The sequence below is a fragment of the Neolamprologus multifasciatus genome, chromosome 10, assembly GCF_963576455.1.
Source record: "Neolamprologus multifasciatus chromosome 10, fNeoMul1.2, whole genome shotgun sequence".
NCBI classification, from domain to species: domain Eukaryota; kingdom Metazoa; phylum Chordata; class Actinopteri; order Cichliformes; family Cichlidae; genus Neolamprologus; species Neolamprologus multifasciatus.
This window is the reverse complement of record NC_140448.1, coordinates 16,486,022-16,502,866: the sequence shown is the minus strand read 5'-3', so window position 1 is coordinate 16,502,866 and position 16,845 is coordinate 16,486,022. Positions and strand designations below refer to the sequence as shown.

Sequence of the window (16,845 nt, the reverse complement as noted above, 5' to 3'; positions counted from 1 at the left end):
GCAAAGATTTCCTGGAACAGCTTGGCATAGTTCATATATTATGCCTTGCTCAAGGTGCTTTCAGTCTTTTGAAAGCCAACAGATTGAATTACTGACCATAAAGGAAATGTTTGGACCCTCACCAGAATGTTTGACACCTGCACACTCTCACAAGGAAACATTCAGTTCAGGAGTTGGGGTGAAATGAGCTTTATTTCTCAGAAGCTCATTGTATTTTTCATACTTTATACTTTACAGACTGATTGCTCTACACTGCAATCTAGAGAAGAGTTTATTTTTTCAGCATTTAAAATTAATTATTGCTGCAATTTTAACAATGTACAAACAATGTGCATTAAACACTTACTCAAAAATGTATTTATATATGGCTTGAACTGAACCCCAGTCTCTGTGGAATTATTCCCTTCAATCCTTGTAATTTCTCGCTAATTAACAGAGTAGCAGAGTTCAATCGCTGGCTTGTTATTCTGACTCTGGAACACAAACTTTCATTTGGTTTTTATGACCAAACAGGTACTGTGAGGTTTGTTTTTTTTTTTTGGACAGTCTCCCTTGCTATGTCCACAGCGCCCTCTCCTCCCCTCTACTTCGCCCTCCTTTTTCCTGCAGTGTGAAGTGTGAGTGACACTAGTGAGGGAGTCCTGTAACACAAGGTCAGCACAAATGAGAACCAGGCTCACACTGACTCAGCTGGCTCATTTCTTCTGTCATTTTTCCTCTGCTTGACACCACAGAAAAAAAAAGTGGAAACTCACTATAAATAGCAATTTGGAGGCCAAGAGCCAAATAGCCCCGGCGACTGTTTTCCCTCCATGGATCCTGTTAGTCATGAAAGTGGCACGACATAAATAGGAGGGAGAAATGAACTCTGCATAGGCAACAGAAATGAGTTCAATGTTGGCAAATTTTGCACTTAAAGTTTCGAGAATTCTGCAACTGTTTGTGGCTAATGAAAACCAGGTGAGGCACAGCAACCGATCAAGCTGATATTTGAAAGTTGATCACATGACAATGTGCTCAGAGATGAAAAACTGGGAGACAAACATCCCAGCCTTTCAACACATATGGGCAGGATGCACATGCACAACGCTCCCTTACAGCAACAAGTGATGAACAGCATGAAACTGGATCTTGGAACCAAAGGAGCTCCTGTGAGGCTTCGAGTCACGAAACGTAGGGATGAGTGTGCGTTTACTGTAATTTCTCCAGGTCAGCCCTGACCTTGGAGTAAAAGCTGATTTAGCCAACTTTCACAACTCCTCTTTGTAGTTCTGGGACTGTGTTCAAAGAGATCTCTGGTTAGATTGGATAGAATCAATTGAGTTATTCTTATAAAACCTTACATGGGACGATCAAATTGTTGACTCCAGTGAAGTGAAATGGAAAATGATGAGCCGATTGTATTCTGAATGCATCTCTTTCAGTTCTATAAATGTCTTTTTAAACAGGATTTCTTTTAAAGGCCATTCCAATGAGGAGGAGAGGTTCCCAGTTTGGATTAAGCAGCAATAACCTTTCCCACAATGCCATTAAAAAAAGACTGCTTCTTATATAGTGCTTTTCTGCTGTTCACGAGCACTCAAAGTGCTTATGTGCCCATTTACACACATGGGCACATAAGCACATACAAACACTTTATTCTACATCTAAGTACTTTCTATCTAACATAGATACTCTAATGAATTCACTGGGAGAAACTCAGGGCTCAGTATTTGGCCCACACCCAAGGTATGCACACTGTACCACCAACCATCCTGCTCTACCTCCTGATCCACAGCCACAGTGGAGGTGTGAAGTTTGCTTCTTTCAAAACTCATGTTTCCATTTTATAATCTATGCTAAATTGTCCATGCAGAAAAAATAAAAGCTTTGGCCTTAAAAAAAAGCACAACATTACTCATTTAGACCCATGAAAGAAATCATAACTATGGTAAATGTTTTCATAGTCCGTCTGTTCACACTTGTGTTTCATGTGAAAAGTCGGCACTGTGCTCCTTAAAATATTTGATCACCATGCGTTGATTCACAATATAATAGGAAAGTAGTTTGTTAGTTCTGGTCATAGGTTTTCATACTTTGCACTCATTTCCGAGTACAAGACAAAATAATTAATGTCTTTGAACTCTTCTCCCCCTTGGATGCCTGCTTGGGGTAACCTGTGTTTTCACTATAATGCTCCACTTGAGCCACAGATGCCTTGTTTTGGTCTTAATTTTCATTTTTAATCTTTCTTTGGTAAATAATAGTTTATCCTGTAAATCCCTGAAAGAACTCAAAGCTAGTTAAAAGTTGCCCCTCTCTCTCTCTCTCTCTGCACTGACCTACATTCAAGAGTAATGCATCAACTGATAGAGTGCATTTATAGTGTCTCGTACTGTATACAGTACATCATCCTTACCAGCAGCATGCATATCTTATTTTGAGGTACCAGTACATTTAGGAACATGTACCGATTCATCACTTAATGAAACCGAACTGATCAAAGTCAAAATGAGAGAGCACCTGGGTTTTAACTACAGTGTGGGCCAAGTTTAATATGATGTTTACAGGCTTGATTCCCATTGAGTGCAGCTGCAGATTACCCAGACCCACTGGAAGGAAAACAAAGTCTTTAACAGTGTGTACTTTCTTGGAATGTAATGAGTGGAGAGAATAAGATTTATCAAAGTTCCCGTTCGCCAGAGCTTCCAAACACTTGGAAAACCTTATCTGGTAATTACAGTTTAATGTCAAAAAACCAGTCCAAATTTTCCTAAAACTTTTAGGCTTAAGCCTTAAGCTGGTCTCATTTTTTATGCATTGAATCTTAGAAGAAGAGATTAGGCAAGACTGTCTTTATAGACCATTAACTCACAGCGTGCTCAGTGTTCATTGTATACCTGTGAAGTTCTGAGGGGCCTTAAATCAATTTGAAGAGTAAATGTAAAGGAGGAAGTCAAATGGACATCAGTGATGATTCTGTGCATCTTTCAATTTTTATTTTCACGAGCTACTATTTCAGTTTTGATACTCTGAGATTTCTTGGGTTACAGGGCTTTCTTTTATCTAGTTTAAAGCATATTTAAATGCTGCATGTTGTTACGGCTACAAAAAAGTCTAACAATATTTTATGACACAACAGTACTGTACCATGGATTTCAGACTTGGCTTACTTCTTGTCCTGCACTCGGTTCCACGTAGATTTCTCCCAGATTTTGCAGCTTGAAGAACCAGCCAAGTATGTGCCTGTCGGAGCTGGATCGCAGCCAATATCAGCTGGGGGAGATTTGTTTTGGGCCATGCGTGTCACTGTGTAGTAGCCTCTAAGTACATGTGTGGTTGTGATTATTTGAAGTTGTGTGGGGTTAGTGAAGGAGTCTTGGGAGAGCAGGCTGTACACACAGCTGTGTGTGGAGGTGAACAGGCAAGCTGGGGCAGCAAGCCCCTTTATTTTTCTGGCAAGGCCACAGTTTGGGTTATATGTTTCATTTGCAAAGCAGCCAGATGAGCTACAGTTGTCTGTTTAATATCAGAAGAATGCATTTATCTGTGTGTAATTGCCCCTGTGATATGTTCAAGTGATTATGAGCTGACTCTAAATTTAAGACTGCGTGTGTAATTCATCATCACCTCTCATTCGAGGCCTTGCATTTCTCTCCTACACTCAGGAGCTTCTGTCTCTGGCTCTTTCTCTTGGGCCTTGTCATAATCCATGTCTAGCTCCTTCTGTACATAACAATAACAAAGAAATGCTGCGAGGCTGTGTGTGATGACCAAATGAGGCAGAAATCCCTAGCAGCTATGCAAACATGTCTATGCTTCATATGAAATAAACATTTTGCAATTATTCATTCAGATCAGTCACTTCTCAGTTCTCCTCTCGCTGTCTTGACTCCTGAAAAAGATGAAGTACGACTCCAATTTGTCAAAAGAGATCAGTAGGAATTTATTATTTGCTTTAAAAAAAGAAATACAGCTTCTCCTTATTTTTCTTTCCATTGTTCCACTGATCAGTCACTGGCAGTCATCTCAAACTGAACTCCAAACTGTGGTCCTCAAACAAAGAAATGTTTCTGAGACAGCCAAAGAGCATGTAGTGCTGGAGCTGGGCTCGTGACATGAGTAACTTTAAGCTGGACCGGTGCCAGCTTTGCATGATGGGGATTTGCACGGTTGAACACAGAACAGAGGTAGAAACCAAATCTTGAAAACATCAGGACATCCAATCACTGCAATTAAAATGATGAGTTTGATGATGAGTATATATAAAGAATGAAAAACAAAAACAACATTTTAAGATTGCTAAAACTGAGTCTGAGCGGTGGGTGTGGGTGGGGGGGCTGGTGTAAAACACCTCATCATGCTACTGACATTCTCGATGTGTAAAGTCACAGACATAAAAAACAGCACTGGTGGCTAAATCCTTGTACATTCATTAGGGCTCATGTATTTAGCCTTTTGGTTGCCACTTGTCTGGCTCGTGTGCTACATCTCTCCTGGTTTGGCCATTTGAGAATCTCATCCTGTTCATCGTTGTTTTCTTTGTACTGAGATGAACAACTTCACAGTAAAACGCATTCAGGTGAATGAGTGATGTAACTGATTTTAGGAAGCACTTTCTTTGAAAGACACAGAGGTGAACAGCAAACCGAGTTGTCCCTGAATAACAAAGGGAATCTTCTGTCACGGCATGGCGCAAGTGCATGCCACGACAGTGCTGAACAGCTGCAAAGTGGAAATATAGACTGATCACAGATTTTTCTTCATCTGGTTTATATGTGTTTGATTTAGGATGATCAACAATTTGACAAAAAAAAAAATGTCAACACAGCATAAAGTGAGCTGCTGATGGTTTCCAAAGCTTGTGGTTGAAATTCCTCTTTTCTTATAAATAATGCTAAAAACACAAACGCCTCCCTGTCACTCAATTCTGAACAATCACAAGTCTCTATAAACCTAGGAGACACACACAGTACACATAATGTAGCCCACATACATACAAATACACATATATTCAAATACTCAAAAACAATAACTTCTTCATGTGAAATAATGGATCTGAAATCATAAATTTATATAAAAATATAAAATAAAGGTTAAATCCAAACGAGTGTTGTCCGAAAGGTGAGAAAAATAATAATCTCAATTGTTTTTTCACTATGCGATGCATTGGCAAATCAATGAATCAGTGTCTCTGTGAACACACACCGTTTGTCTGTCCATGTGATCCGACGGGTGTGTCCAGAGACGATTCTCAGAGTAGCCACTAGATGGGTTTAATACTGGAGGGTAAAAAAACAGAAGTCCACAGACACAAAGAGAGGAACGAGGTCCTTAGCTCTCTGGCCAGCCAGCGAGGTAACATGAAAACTACACATTTATCTATCTACACACTAAGGGATCTCTGACTGCAGGGCATGGTAAGTGCACATTTTCTATTTGGCTCTTAGCCCCGATCAGTTCGTGGAGACCTGCGTCACTTTGTAGTGGATGGGTGGGCTGCTGCAGTCGAGCCCATCACACATATTCCTGCAAAGCTGCCGACACAATGGCAGTACAAATATTCTACCAGGAGACAGACGCTAAGTATTTTTTGTGGGTATTGCCCACCAAATGTCACTAGCGGGGAATTTGGGAAACCTTGATTTCTTTTTGTGGAATAAGACAAATGTTTTTGAGAATGACAATAAAACTGACACCATCACCGCTTGCTTTCTTTTGATCCATGCAAAAGAACATCCAAATGCTGGCCAGTCATGCTTTGTTCAGGTTGTCCGTCTTAGAGTTTCTCCTTAAATAGTAATGTCATGTTTCAAATGTTTCAATTATATTCTCATCTCATGATCGGGACTCTGTTCCAGTGAGGGCTCCCTGGTGCTGATCATGGACGCTGAGGGCCCTTGGTTGACTCCAAATGGAGAAACAGCTGGCGATCGAGCTGCCAGAGGGGACAGAGATGGGGAGAAGCTCGGTGACATCGCTGCTGATGAAATAGATCCCTCGTGACTGATGGGGGACCTGCGGAGTGAAGCCAAGTGGGGGAATGTCCGCCCAATTACAGGGACTTTGGGAGGAACTGACATGGCTCCTGGGTGGGCCACTGATGTGATGAGAGGTGGAGGGTCAATTCTAGGTTTAGGATCCATTTTGGGCTTGGGCTGGAAGGGCTGGCGAGGGTTCTGACTTTGCTGAGCAGTTTCATCTTTCAGCCTGGCAATCTCTGTGAAGACATTTGCAAGAGGCTGGAACTGAGGGCACCAGTTGAGTAGATAATCCCAGTTATAGCTTCCACGGAGCTCCTCGTCACTGGCAACAATAGCTGTGAGGGAACCATCTACGGAAGGTTTACCATCCTCCGGAAAGGCATAATCCTTGGGGAGGGAAATATTGAGACCACGGCCCACTCCTAGATAACCACCTCCCTCATCCCTGTAGACCGGGAGCTGTCCAGAGAGTAAGGTCCCACTGAGGCTGCCACCTAGCTTCTTTCCTTTGAACCAAGTGCTGCCCTCCAAAGCTGCAGGCTCACAGGAAATATCAGAAAGCTGGTCAGCATCCTGCTGGATTCCAGAGTCTGGTCCTCTGGCAGAGATGTGCTCCTGCATTGATGAGGTGATGGATGCAACGCGGGGATACTCATTTATCATCCTGATCTCATCATCCTCTGCTGCTTCAGCTGATCCTCTACCACTGGAGTGAGAAGGATCCAAAGACCCTCCTCTAGTGTAGGGGCCGCCACCAGCACCACCTTGGTCACCAGCATAGCCTGGCAAGGCCTGGTGGTAGATCCTTTCTCCCCCTGGCCCAGGGCTACAATCATCCAGTTTTTGCAAGGCAGTTCCCGAGGCAACAGTTCTGTTTCCTGTCTCCTGGCCTTTCTTTTTCCTGCGTGACTTGACCAGGAACACAACCACTGCCATGACCACAAGCAATATGATAAAACCAAGAGACACAGCAACTATGCTAATAACCAGGATGTTGACGTCAGCGGCCAGGCCAAAGTTGGTGTTTGTCACATCGATGGAGACCTCGGCTGTAGTAGTGCGAGATGTATCTAGAGGGCTGTGAGCTTGCACATCTAAAGTCATAACTCTGGTTTCCCGTTTACTCCGACCCGACCCACTGCTGCTACTGCTGCCTGAACTGTCCAGCTTGAGAAAGACCACCCCAGTGGTTTTGTTTACATCAAAATATGGAGAGCTGGCAGTAAGAGAATAAAGAACAATACCATCCACCCCTTCATCCTCATCACTTGCCTGGACCTGGCCAATGCTTTGTCCTTTCTTGGCTCCCTCTGGAACTTCAAAGGAGAAATCAGAGGATGTGAAGAGTGGGTCATACTCATCCTCACCCGTGACAAACACCTGTACAGTCACAGTGGCTGAATGGTTGCCTGAATCCGCTGCCACAGCGACAAAACTGAAGGTGTTGACCTTCTCGAAGTCAAATGGAATTTTGCTTCTGATTTCTCCTGAGTTCTGGTCCACAGCAAAGCTTTCTTTTCCTGCCCCAGACCGCTCCAACATGTAATACTTCAGCTGGCCAAAAACCCCTGTATCGTGGTCTATCGCGTGCAGAACAGTCACCGCTGAGTTGGATGGCTGGTTTTCTCTGATACTGGCTATCAGGACATCCACAGGGAAGAACGGATGGTTATCATTCACGTCTTTGACCTCAACAATGACTGGAGCTAGGGCGAAGTGACCCTGTCCATCTGTGGCTTGAACAATGACAACATGTGTGGGCTGGTGCTCGCGATCGAGTGCTTGCTGAAGCTTTAAGGCTCCACTCCACGGGTCCACGGTAAATAAGTTCACCTCGTTCCCAGAGCTGATAGAATACTGGACTTCAGCATTAGGAGTTGAGTCAGGGTCTGTTAAAAAATACAACAACAGAGTTCAAGTATATAACTGAGAGACCAAACAAGACAGCGAGAAACATTTACAGGTGACTGGATGAAAGAAGGAACACCCACCTGTAGCAGTCAGTCGTATGATCTCAGTCCCAGCGGTAGCACCCTCAATCAGTGACACGGTGTATTCTGCTCTGGTGAACGCTGGAGGATTATCATTCACATCACCGATCGTTATCACCGCAGTAACACTAGAGCTCCTCTGTGGCACGCCGCGGTCTGACACTACCACAGTGAGGTTGTACAGTGACTTGGTTTCAAAGTCAACTCCCTCGGCCAACAGCAGAGTCCCAACCGTCTGAAAGCCCCGTCCCTCCAGGAAGCGCACGCTGCTTTCGATCTGGAATGCATTTCCTTCGTTCCCGCTGGCAATGGCAAAGTCGAAGCCGCAGTTTTCTCGAGAGAGGTCGCTGTCGAAGGCTTCAAAAGTGAGAACTGTCGACCCTGGGATCGTGTCTTCAGAAACCGTAGCCCTGCAAACCAACCAAAGAGTATTATGTGAAGGCGGCTGTTCGGGTTGCACCTCAATATGTCCAAATTCTAATCTACTGACCTGTACTCCGACTGGTGAAACACAGGAGCATTGTCGTTGACGTCGGATATTTGAACTTGGACTGTAGTAAGAGAGGAGAGCGGGGGCAGGCCTCTGTCGCAAGCTTCAATGACAATGCTGACTGATGGGCGCTCGGGGTCAAACTCAACTCTGTGATTGATGAACAGAGTTCCTGAAATCAGAAGGAAATCAGATGAACTTACTCATTGTGCCAAAAGTGTTATTAAAATGAGCGCAGGGAAATAAAATAGAGCAGGAAGCAGCCAAGCTTATCTTTACCATTGCTCGGGTCAATGTAGAAACCCTCCTTGGTTGACGACATCACTTTATAGGTGATCCTGCCGTTCTCGCCGGAGTCCCTGTCAGTCGCTGTTACTGTGATAACTGCACTTCCTGGTGGTGTGTGCTCAGGAAGAGTAACCTAAGAGAAAAAGAGACATTAATTCTAACATTTGGATACAGGAAACAAACGCCCCAGCATTGGATCATATAAACCTATAACTCACTGTGTGGAGGGCAACAGGCACTGCCTTCACAGAGGGGAAAACACTTTTTATAATGTAGTTCCTTTATCCTGTGTGTGTTTTTCCTTATACTGAGGTCATTTCCTGAGACAGAGTAGTATATTTTTTACAGGCTCATCTCCACAATGGTCCCCAAGTTAATATTAGGCAGTTAAATTTTTATCACACCCACTGTGTGCAAGTTAGAAGTGTACAAATGTGTATTCAATGTGTTTCAAGCCCACGAGTGCATTTAATGTTGTCTACTAGAAATAAACTGTTTCTGAAAAGAATTCACTTTGTTTTAAGATCTTATAATTTGTGAATACCTCAGACAAAAACACATTCAAGCAACTTTCTCTTTAGGTGCCTGTATGGATTGTTAGAAAATACCTGAGTCTGAGCAGTGGGTACCATACCTGATAAAGATCATGTGTAAATGCTGGTGCATTGTCATTAATATCTTCCACCAAAATTGTAATGTTGGCCTCAGTTTGGTGCTGGCTGTCAGTGGCTCTGACAGTCAAGGTGTACCACGTCTTCTCCTCAAAGTCCAGAGGGGCAGTGAGTGACACGCCTCCACTATAGCGGTGAATCCCAAACTTGCCTAGTGCTGTTGGGTCTAGCTGTAAAGAGTAGGAGAGGGCAGGACTGGAGTCGACGTCGTTGCCCGTCACGAGAGTGATTTCAGTGCCTATCAAAGTATCTAACAGAGAAAGAAAGTGGAAATGAACTTATTAGTTGCATTCAAACACACCACATATATTGCACAGGCATGATTTGTTTGATGATGATCCTTACTGTTTGTAAATGTCAGCACTGGGTGTTAACCAGAAACTCCAACAATACCTTTTAAATTCGGCAAAACTTACTCTCTGGGATGCGGATTTCCTGGTGCATGGGAATAGTGGGACTGTTGTCATTCTGGTCAACAATAATGACCGTCAGTGTGGCTGAACCTGCGAGCCGTGGACTTCCTCTGTCAGTTGCTGTAACTACCAGCCTGTGGGTGAGAAGAGAAGGTGATAATCCAAACTGTCCTCTGTTATTACATTTTGGTGCTACATGAATAGAAATGAATTTAACTGAATTGAAAATTATGTGAATATTTTGTTTCAGACTGATCACATTTTGGTTACAAAAGCAAGAAAGTAAGTAAAAGTTGAAGTTCTTACTTGGTTTGAGTAAAGATCTCACGGTCCATGATGGCTGCTGTGGTAATGCTTCCTGTCACAGGATCAATCTTGAAGAGGCCACTCATGCTTGATGACTGGATGGAGTAGGTCACCTGACCATTTTGGCCCTGATCCACATCCTCAGCAACAACCTGGAAAGAGAGGACAGAAAGGGAAACAAAGAGGAGGAAATTTATTTGTAGCCTTTGTAGAACCCCAATAGACCAAATATCTCTGTAACTGTATTATTATTATTATTATTATTATTATTATTTTAACATTTGTGAGCACCTGTATGATTGGCATTTCATATCCCTGTGCTTCCTTCATGTAGGCCACATAATTCTGCAGCTGGAAGCGAGGAAGGTTGTCATTGACATCCTGCAGGATCAAGTTGAAAGCCATGTAAGATGTAGAGGACACAGTTTCAGCCTTCACAACAAGACGGAGTCTTGGGGTGTCTTCAAAGTCTAGTTCATTGGAGGTCTGCACCCTTATTTCACCTGTGGAACAAACAGTAGGACGATTTGATTAAAAAATGAAGATCACAATATCCTCATACTAATTAACCATCTTGATAACACATTGCATGAGACATACTTTAAGAAACACTTAAAGGGTGAGGGTTACCTGTCGAAGTGCTGATACTGAAGGCCTGCTTTCTGTTCCCACTGAAGAGGCTATAGCTGATACCGTTACGAGAACCATCCGGGTACTGAGCTTGAGCCTGAGCCACAGTGGTGCCTGAATTTTTTCAGTGGAGCAGAGAAAAAAAAAGTGTTTGTAATTGTTTTAAAAAATGATACAGGAGAATAAAAACCTGGTGCACTACTTGCTATTCCTGATAACACTGCCCAACCTTTTGCTGCGTTCTCCTGTATGCTGACATCTCTAGCATTCCTCGAGAAACGAATTCCGCTGTATTCCACCTCCTTCACATAAATGATCACAACACCCTGTGTCGACTGAGCTGGGCTGCCTTGGTCCATGGCCTCCACTATCAGGGTCCTTTGTGCTTGGGTGAGGTCCGCCAGTCGCTCAGTGGCCTGTATCTCCCCAGTTAGGGAGTTGATACTGAAGCCTTTCACTGGGGTGGCGAAACGATAAAACACAGAACCATTTGCTCCAAAGTCCTTGTCCTCTGCCTTCATCGTAGCTAAAACCCGCTGGGAACGCCTGTTGGACACGTCAATGACCAGTGGATCTTGGATGAAGAAGGGGGTGTTGTCGTTGACATCCAGGACAGTTACCGTCACCTGTAAGGAAGATGTCATGTCTGAAATCAGATTTCAGATCAAAAATTCAAGCCCAATAAACACCTTAAACAGCTAACCCCTCATTTACCTGAGCAGACGAGTTCCTAGGTGCAGCTGGTGAAAGGTCAACAGCAAAAACCTGGAAGCTGTATGACGCCAGTTTTTCGCGATCCAGAGGGGCTGACGTGGTGATGTGACCATTGTGCTCATCTACACTGAATGCGCCACGCGCCTCTCGACTGAGGAAATACAGAACCTTCCCATTTAGGTCTTCATCAGCATCGGTGGCTGAAACCTAGATACATACAAAAAGAAGTCAGATTATTAAAAACTTTTTTTCAAGTATTTCCAGTTTTTGAATATATTTGTTTCCATTTTGATCCCACCTCAAGAACCTGTGCTCCCTCTGTAGCATCCTCTGAAATTTCCACCGAGTAGCTACTTTTGCTGAAGACGGGGTTGTTGTCATTGACGTCCAGCACGTTGACCTCCACTGCGACAGTAGCACTGAGAGCAGGGCTGCCTCGGTCTGTGGCCACCACCTCCAGAGTGTACTTTGCATGCGTCTCCCTGTCGAGCCCGCGAGACGTCGACAGGGCTCCTGTGCTGGCGTGGAGTTGAAAATCTCCATCAGGATCCCCGGCTAGAAGAAGTGGATAGAAAAAAAACCCAAAAAAAACAACCTGAATTCAATGCTGAAAGATGGAGAGGAATGGAGACATCTGTGCCAGCTCTGCACTTAGTAGTGCTTTTGATAAGACTATATCAGGAGCAAACATTTGGCCACTCTGTGCAAGTTTTATTTGAGATATGGGGGAAACAGGGTCTAGTAAAACACAATAGGGTAAATTAGTATAAAATCTCTATACAACCTATCTCCTAGTCAGGACTAAACTCTTACAATAGAGTAGGTACAATATCAGCAAAAATGGGTCCAGGAGTCAATTTTAGTAACACATTAAAATCTCTAAATTCAAACTTTATGATTTTCTGGCCTCTAAAAAAACAACAAAAATGACAAAAATGTAATGTTTCTCCCAGTAAACAGCAATTACAGCAATTGTGGTGGCCTAAATCACTCTTTAAAATCTAATAAAATACTTGGATTGGACACACAATGCAGTTTCTCACCAGCAATTCTGTACTCCAGCTCTCCACCAGGACCTGAGTCAGGGTCTGTGGCCTTGAGGATGCAAAGCTCTACAGGAGCCTGGTTCTCTGGCACTTCAAGTCCATAAAACGGCTTTGCAAAGATTGGAGCGTTGTCATTCACGTCCTGCACCTCCACTCGGACTACAGTCTTGGCAAAGTTAGGAGGGAGGCCTCCATCCCTGGCATATACTAATATGAGACAGAAATAAAAGAGATGTTAGAGTGAGTAAAGCAAGTTAAAATAAACTGTTCATATGAGCTGATGTATGCTTAAACGAACACATTAAGTAAAGCATTTAAATAAACTCATAAGGGATTTAATACCTGTAAGAGTGTAGTGATCCTGTAGCTCTGTGTCCAGTTCCTTTGTGGTGGTGATGGCTCCTGTCACAGGGTTGATTATAAAGCCTTCCTCTGATACTCCTCCGTATGTTATTTGTCCATTAGAACCTTCATAAAAAAAAACAAGACGCAAATAGAAATAAAGGCACACAATGGATTTGGCTACATTAAATGTAATAAGGCAGTAATTTCAAAGAATTACAGCTGCAAGTGCCGGTGCCGTAAACTTATAAGGCTCTGGATGAAGATTGTGACCACACATTATCGTTAGCATCTGCATGTGATTGATTTAAAAAGATTTGGTTTCTCAAAACCATTTATGTGTGTGGTTCAGTTCTATGGTTTTGGGGGCTGATCGGCTTCCTTCTTACTCATTAAACCAGCACTGAAACTTGGAACCTTCTTTTCCTTCCATATCGTGACTTTCTTGGCATTATTGCTTTGGCCAAAAATAACAACTGTCTTCAATTTGTACAATTTGCTCTTCCTGAACTAAACGAGATCTTACTTTTTAAAGATGTTTTTGTCAAAGGAGCCATGTATTAGCAATCGGAAAATGGCTCATTTTTAGGACACATTTTATTTAATTTTAAAATACAATCCAAGCTGCAGCTGCACAGGTATCAAGCTAGTAGCTTACACAACACTCTGTCATATGTTAGTCACAGGGAGCCTTTTTTCCCATAGGTGGTCCCCTCAAATTCGCACCTCAAAGTTTAGAGTAGTTCATTTCAATACAAGCTCACTTAACATAAACACAGAGCACTTAAAAAAAAGGTATAAAGATACGATACTCATGAAATATAAAGAAGAAGAAAATGATGAATTTCAGTGAATGTCTTTGTTTAGCAAGTTACTACTTCATGATTTTAGTTAGTGTTTAGTGTTTTAAAACATGATGATATAATAACTCGTATTTTACACAGTGTATATATTCTGTCATTAGAAATAGGTTTGTTGTTGTTATTGAGGTTTATATCAGTAAGGAAGCTGGATAAATACAAACTGATAACTTATGGAGAAGTGTTGAGATTAAAGAAAATCAATCAGAATAGATGGAGCAATATTGGGTGAATTTTACCTTATTTTTGTAAAGTATTTCTTTCTTTCTTTTTTTTTACTAAATGATTTCTTTTTACTTTTACTAAATAAAACAAACTTTTTGCAGCTAATGCTTATGTTGGCTTATTTTAACATTCCTACTAGTCTAGTTCACTTAAAACATTAAACAGCAGTGAGAAAAATGTCACCCATCAGTCATGTGACTGAGATAAAGTGGTCTTGTCAAGTCATGATTGGTCTGTCTTAGTCTCTTGCTCTCCAACTCAAGCACTTCTCCCACCTCTCAGCTCAGCAGTCATGACTGAGATTAAGCTGAGTCTCTTAAACTCTCATTTATTTGTTATAGGTTCATATGTTCTGTCTCAATTATTTAAAAGAAAATTCACTTTCTTTACAACCTCATATATCCTGCTAGTGTTCACTGGCCATGTTTTTAGATGTCTAGCAAGTTGAGTGGACAAATTGAAGACATAAATTGCAGATATATTCTGCAGCAAACAGAACATATTTCTGCACATCCTCCCTGCCCTTTAAGCTCACTTCTTCTTATTGACTGCACATACTCTAAACTTAAAACTGTAATAAAACATTTAAACCAACCTTGGTCCCGGTCAGTGGCCGTTACTGTCAACACTGAGGCTCCTGGTCCTTGGTTTTCCATCACCTGTGCCTCGAACTCTGCCCGCAGGAACACTGGAGCCTCGTCATTCACGTCAATCACCTGCACGCACAGCACCTGAGAGGTGGAAAGCTGCGGTATTCCATGATCTTCTGCTACAATAGTGAGATTGAAGATTTCTTGCGCTTCACGGTCTAGGGATTTAAGGATGGAGAGAGAGCCTAGGAGGAAAAGAGAAGAATAATCAGAGAGTGCTGCATGACAGCTTTCGAAAACTTTCCCCCAAATACTTAAATTGAAACAGATACTCTAAAACAGATTTTTTTTTTTTTGGCCTTTTTCTGTGTTCCTTGCTGTTTTTGGATTATATTTGAGAACGTGCAATTTTCTGTACCTGTGATTTTCTGTACCTTTTACGCCCAAAGGACTTGTAAAAGCAAAAACCTTCACAGCTTTGCTTTTTTTCCACTGAAAGCCCAGAAAGTACAGCTACTTCATACCAGCTATTCAATTCTGGCACTTTGAACATGCATTGAAATGTGTATCTACTTATTATCACTTAACGTGTATGATTACTGTAAACACTGTAAAACAGGCACACAGGTAAACACACGCTTCTGTTTGAGCTGCAATCCCAAATCAACTCATGGCCTTGCCTTAGGTCAATATGCTTTTTTTTTAATGCAACACGATCATATGTTTGCATTTAAGTCTGCAAGCCATTAACCGAAATGTGTATATGGGTATTTTATGTAAATCATACCAGTTTACACAGCGTCTGTGATTCAGACTCTTACCTAGATGTCACAAACCAGTCATCACCCTGACGTTCAAGGCAAAGTAAGAGGCCATATGAAGTGTGTGTGTGTGTGTGTGTGTGTGTGTGTGTGTGTACTTTTCGCAGGAGTCTACAAGCTTAGCCGGCATGCAGAAGCCTGAGAGACGTGTGTAATTTATAAATGTTACAGCTTGCCAAACATACATTGTGTGTAGAACTTTTTGTGAGGCTGAGGTTCTGATGTTTCTGTGAGGTCTCACTAGCTGCCCTGTTTTAGTTAAAAGAAAACAGATGCAGACCATCTAGCGAACTATTGCATTACACACTCGAGCCTATTTTGCTTTACTGATATAGTATCGACCATATGATAAAGGCGGTGTTACCCTTTATCATCAAATGCCATATTAAATTTAAGAAAATGTGGATTAAAGAACATGCAGTGCTGTACAAAAGCCCTCATTTCTTTATATTTTGTTAGGAAAATGTGAAACAGGTGCAGCAATTTATTGAAACGTGTCGCCACACACAGAAACATATTATATAAGCAGGGCGAAAACAGTATATAAGGCAAAACTGTGTTTTCAACAGTTTTTATAGCTCTAACAAACTTGAAAGTTAATATTTGGTCTGACCACTTTTATTCTTCAACATAGCCTGAATTCACTTGGGCAAGCCTTCTTATAATTTCTTCAGTTAGTCTTGAATATTAGGCTTATTATTAGGCTTTAGAAAACACTAGTTTGATCAACTGAAGGGTCAGTCTTGTGTCAACTTTTTGTTAGGTTTTTTCATGTTGCTCTAGGACATGACTTTCATGTATTGTTCATATTCTATAACTAATTTTACAGGCCTGCCACATCTTTTTTATTTTATTTTTTAGGTTTTCACTGCACAGCATGGAAAGATATGCCAAGTTTTCACCTAATAGCTCTTCGGGAGTCACATTGTTGTTTCAAAAATCTGATTTTATGTCTGTTGAAGTGTGTTATCTTTGGCATTTTTTGTAGATTCGACTAAAGAAATGGGGAAAAATATGTGTTATGTGACAGGCTGCTGGTAACAAAGCGCCTTAAGTTGTCTCTTATGCTTAGACAAAAAACTACTTCAATCATGAGTTAGGTGCCTTTTGTGTGTTTGAATGATTCATAGGTCAGAGTTAAGTGTTTTAACAAAAACATTCCTTCGAAAATGCTCAGGCCCAAGACTTGGACTGAAAATGAGGGGGGAAAAAGCAGCCAGTGTCCAAAAATGAACTTTGAAAGACCCTCACAAACCATGGAGAACTATTCCTCAACGGCACTTTAAAATGTTAGAAGAAAGTGGTGCTTCTTGGAAGCAAAATATAAAAAAATCAGGGGTGGCTCAAAACTTTTGCAAAGTACTGTATACAGAATATTTAATCCACAGCGCATAAATCACCCAAGTATCCATTTATCCAAGCATATTACTTAAATCAGACCTTCTCAAAGTGTGGGGCCCGCCCCCTAGGGGGTCGCAGAGCCATGGCAGGGGGG

At 41.9% G+C, this 16,845-nt stretch overlaps 1 protein-coding gene across 1 annotated transcript in view; it reads right to left on the bottom strand.

The window, feature by feature from the left end:
- Positions 1 to 351: 351 nt before the first annotated feature.
- The window catches only part of dchs1b (dachsous cadherin-related 1b), an 87,155-nt gene continuing 70,661 nt past the window's right edge, over positions 352 to 16,845 (bottom strand). The window contains exons 15-29 of the mRNA XM_085174614.1: positions 14,535 to 14,774; positions 12,855 to 12,980; positions 12,510 to 12,719; positions 11,765 to 12,021; positions 11,467 to 11,673; positions 10,982 to 11,378; positions 10,753 to 10,866; positions 10,414 to 10,625; positions 10,123 to 10,274; positions 9,820 to 9,950; positions 9,367 to 9,653; positions 8,724 to 8,865; positions 8,445 to 8,616; positions 7,955 to 8,364; positions 352 to 7,852 (exon numbers count right to left, since the gene is read on the bottom strand). Of these exons, the coding sequence (XP_085030740.1) occupies positions 5,805 to 7,852; positions 7,955 to 8,364; positions 8,445 to 8,616; positions 8,724 to 8,865; positions 9,367 to 9,653; positions 9,820 to 9,950; positions 10,123 to 10,274; positions 10,414 to 10,625; positions 10,753 to 10,866; positions 10,982 to 11,378; positions 11,467 to 11,673; positions 11,765 to 12,021; positions 12,510 to 12,719; positions 12,855 to 12,980; positions 14,535 to 14,774 (5,105 nt within the window). The 3' untranslated portion in view covers positions 352 to 5,804. The remainder of the gene's footprint in view (positions 7,853 to 7,954; positions 8,365 to 8,444; positions 8,617 to 8,723; positions 8,866 to 9,366; positions 9,654 to 9,819; positions 9,951 to 10,122; positions 10,275 to 10,413; positions 10,626 to 10,752; positions 10,867 to 10,981; positions 11,379 to 11,466; positions 11,674 to 11,764; positions 12,022 to 12,509; positions 12,720 to 12,854; positions 12,981 to 14,534; positions 14,775 to 16,845) is intronic.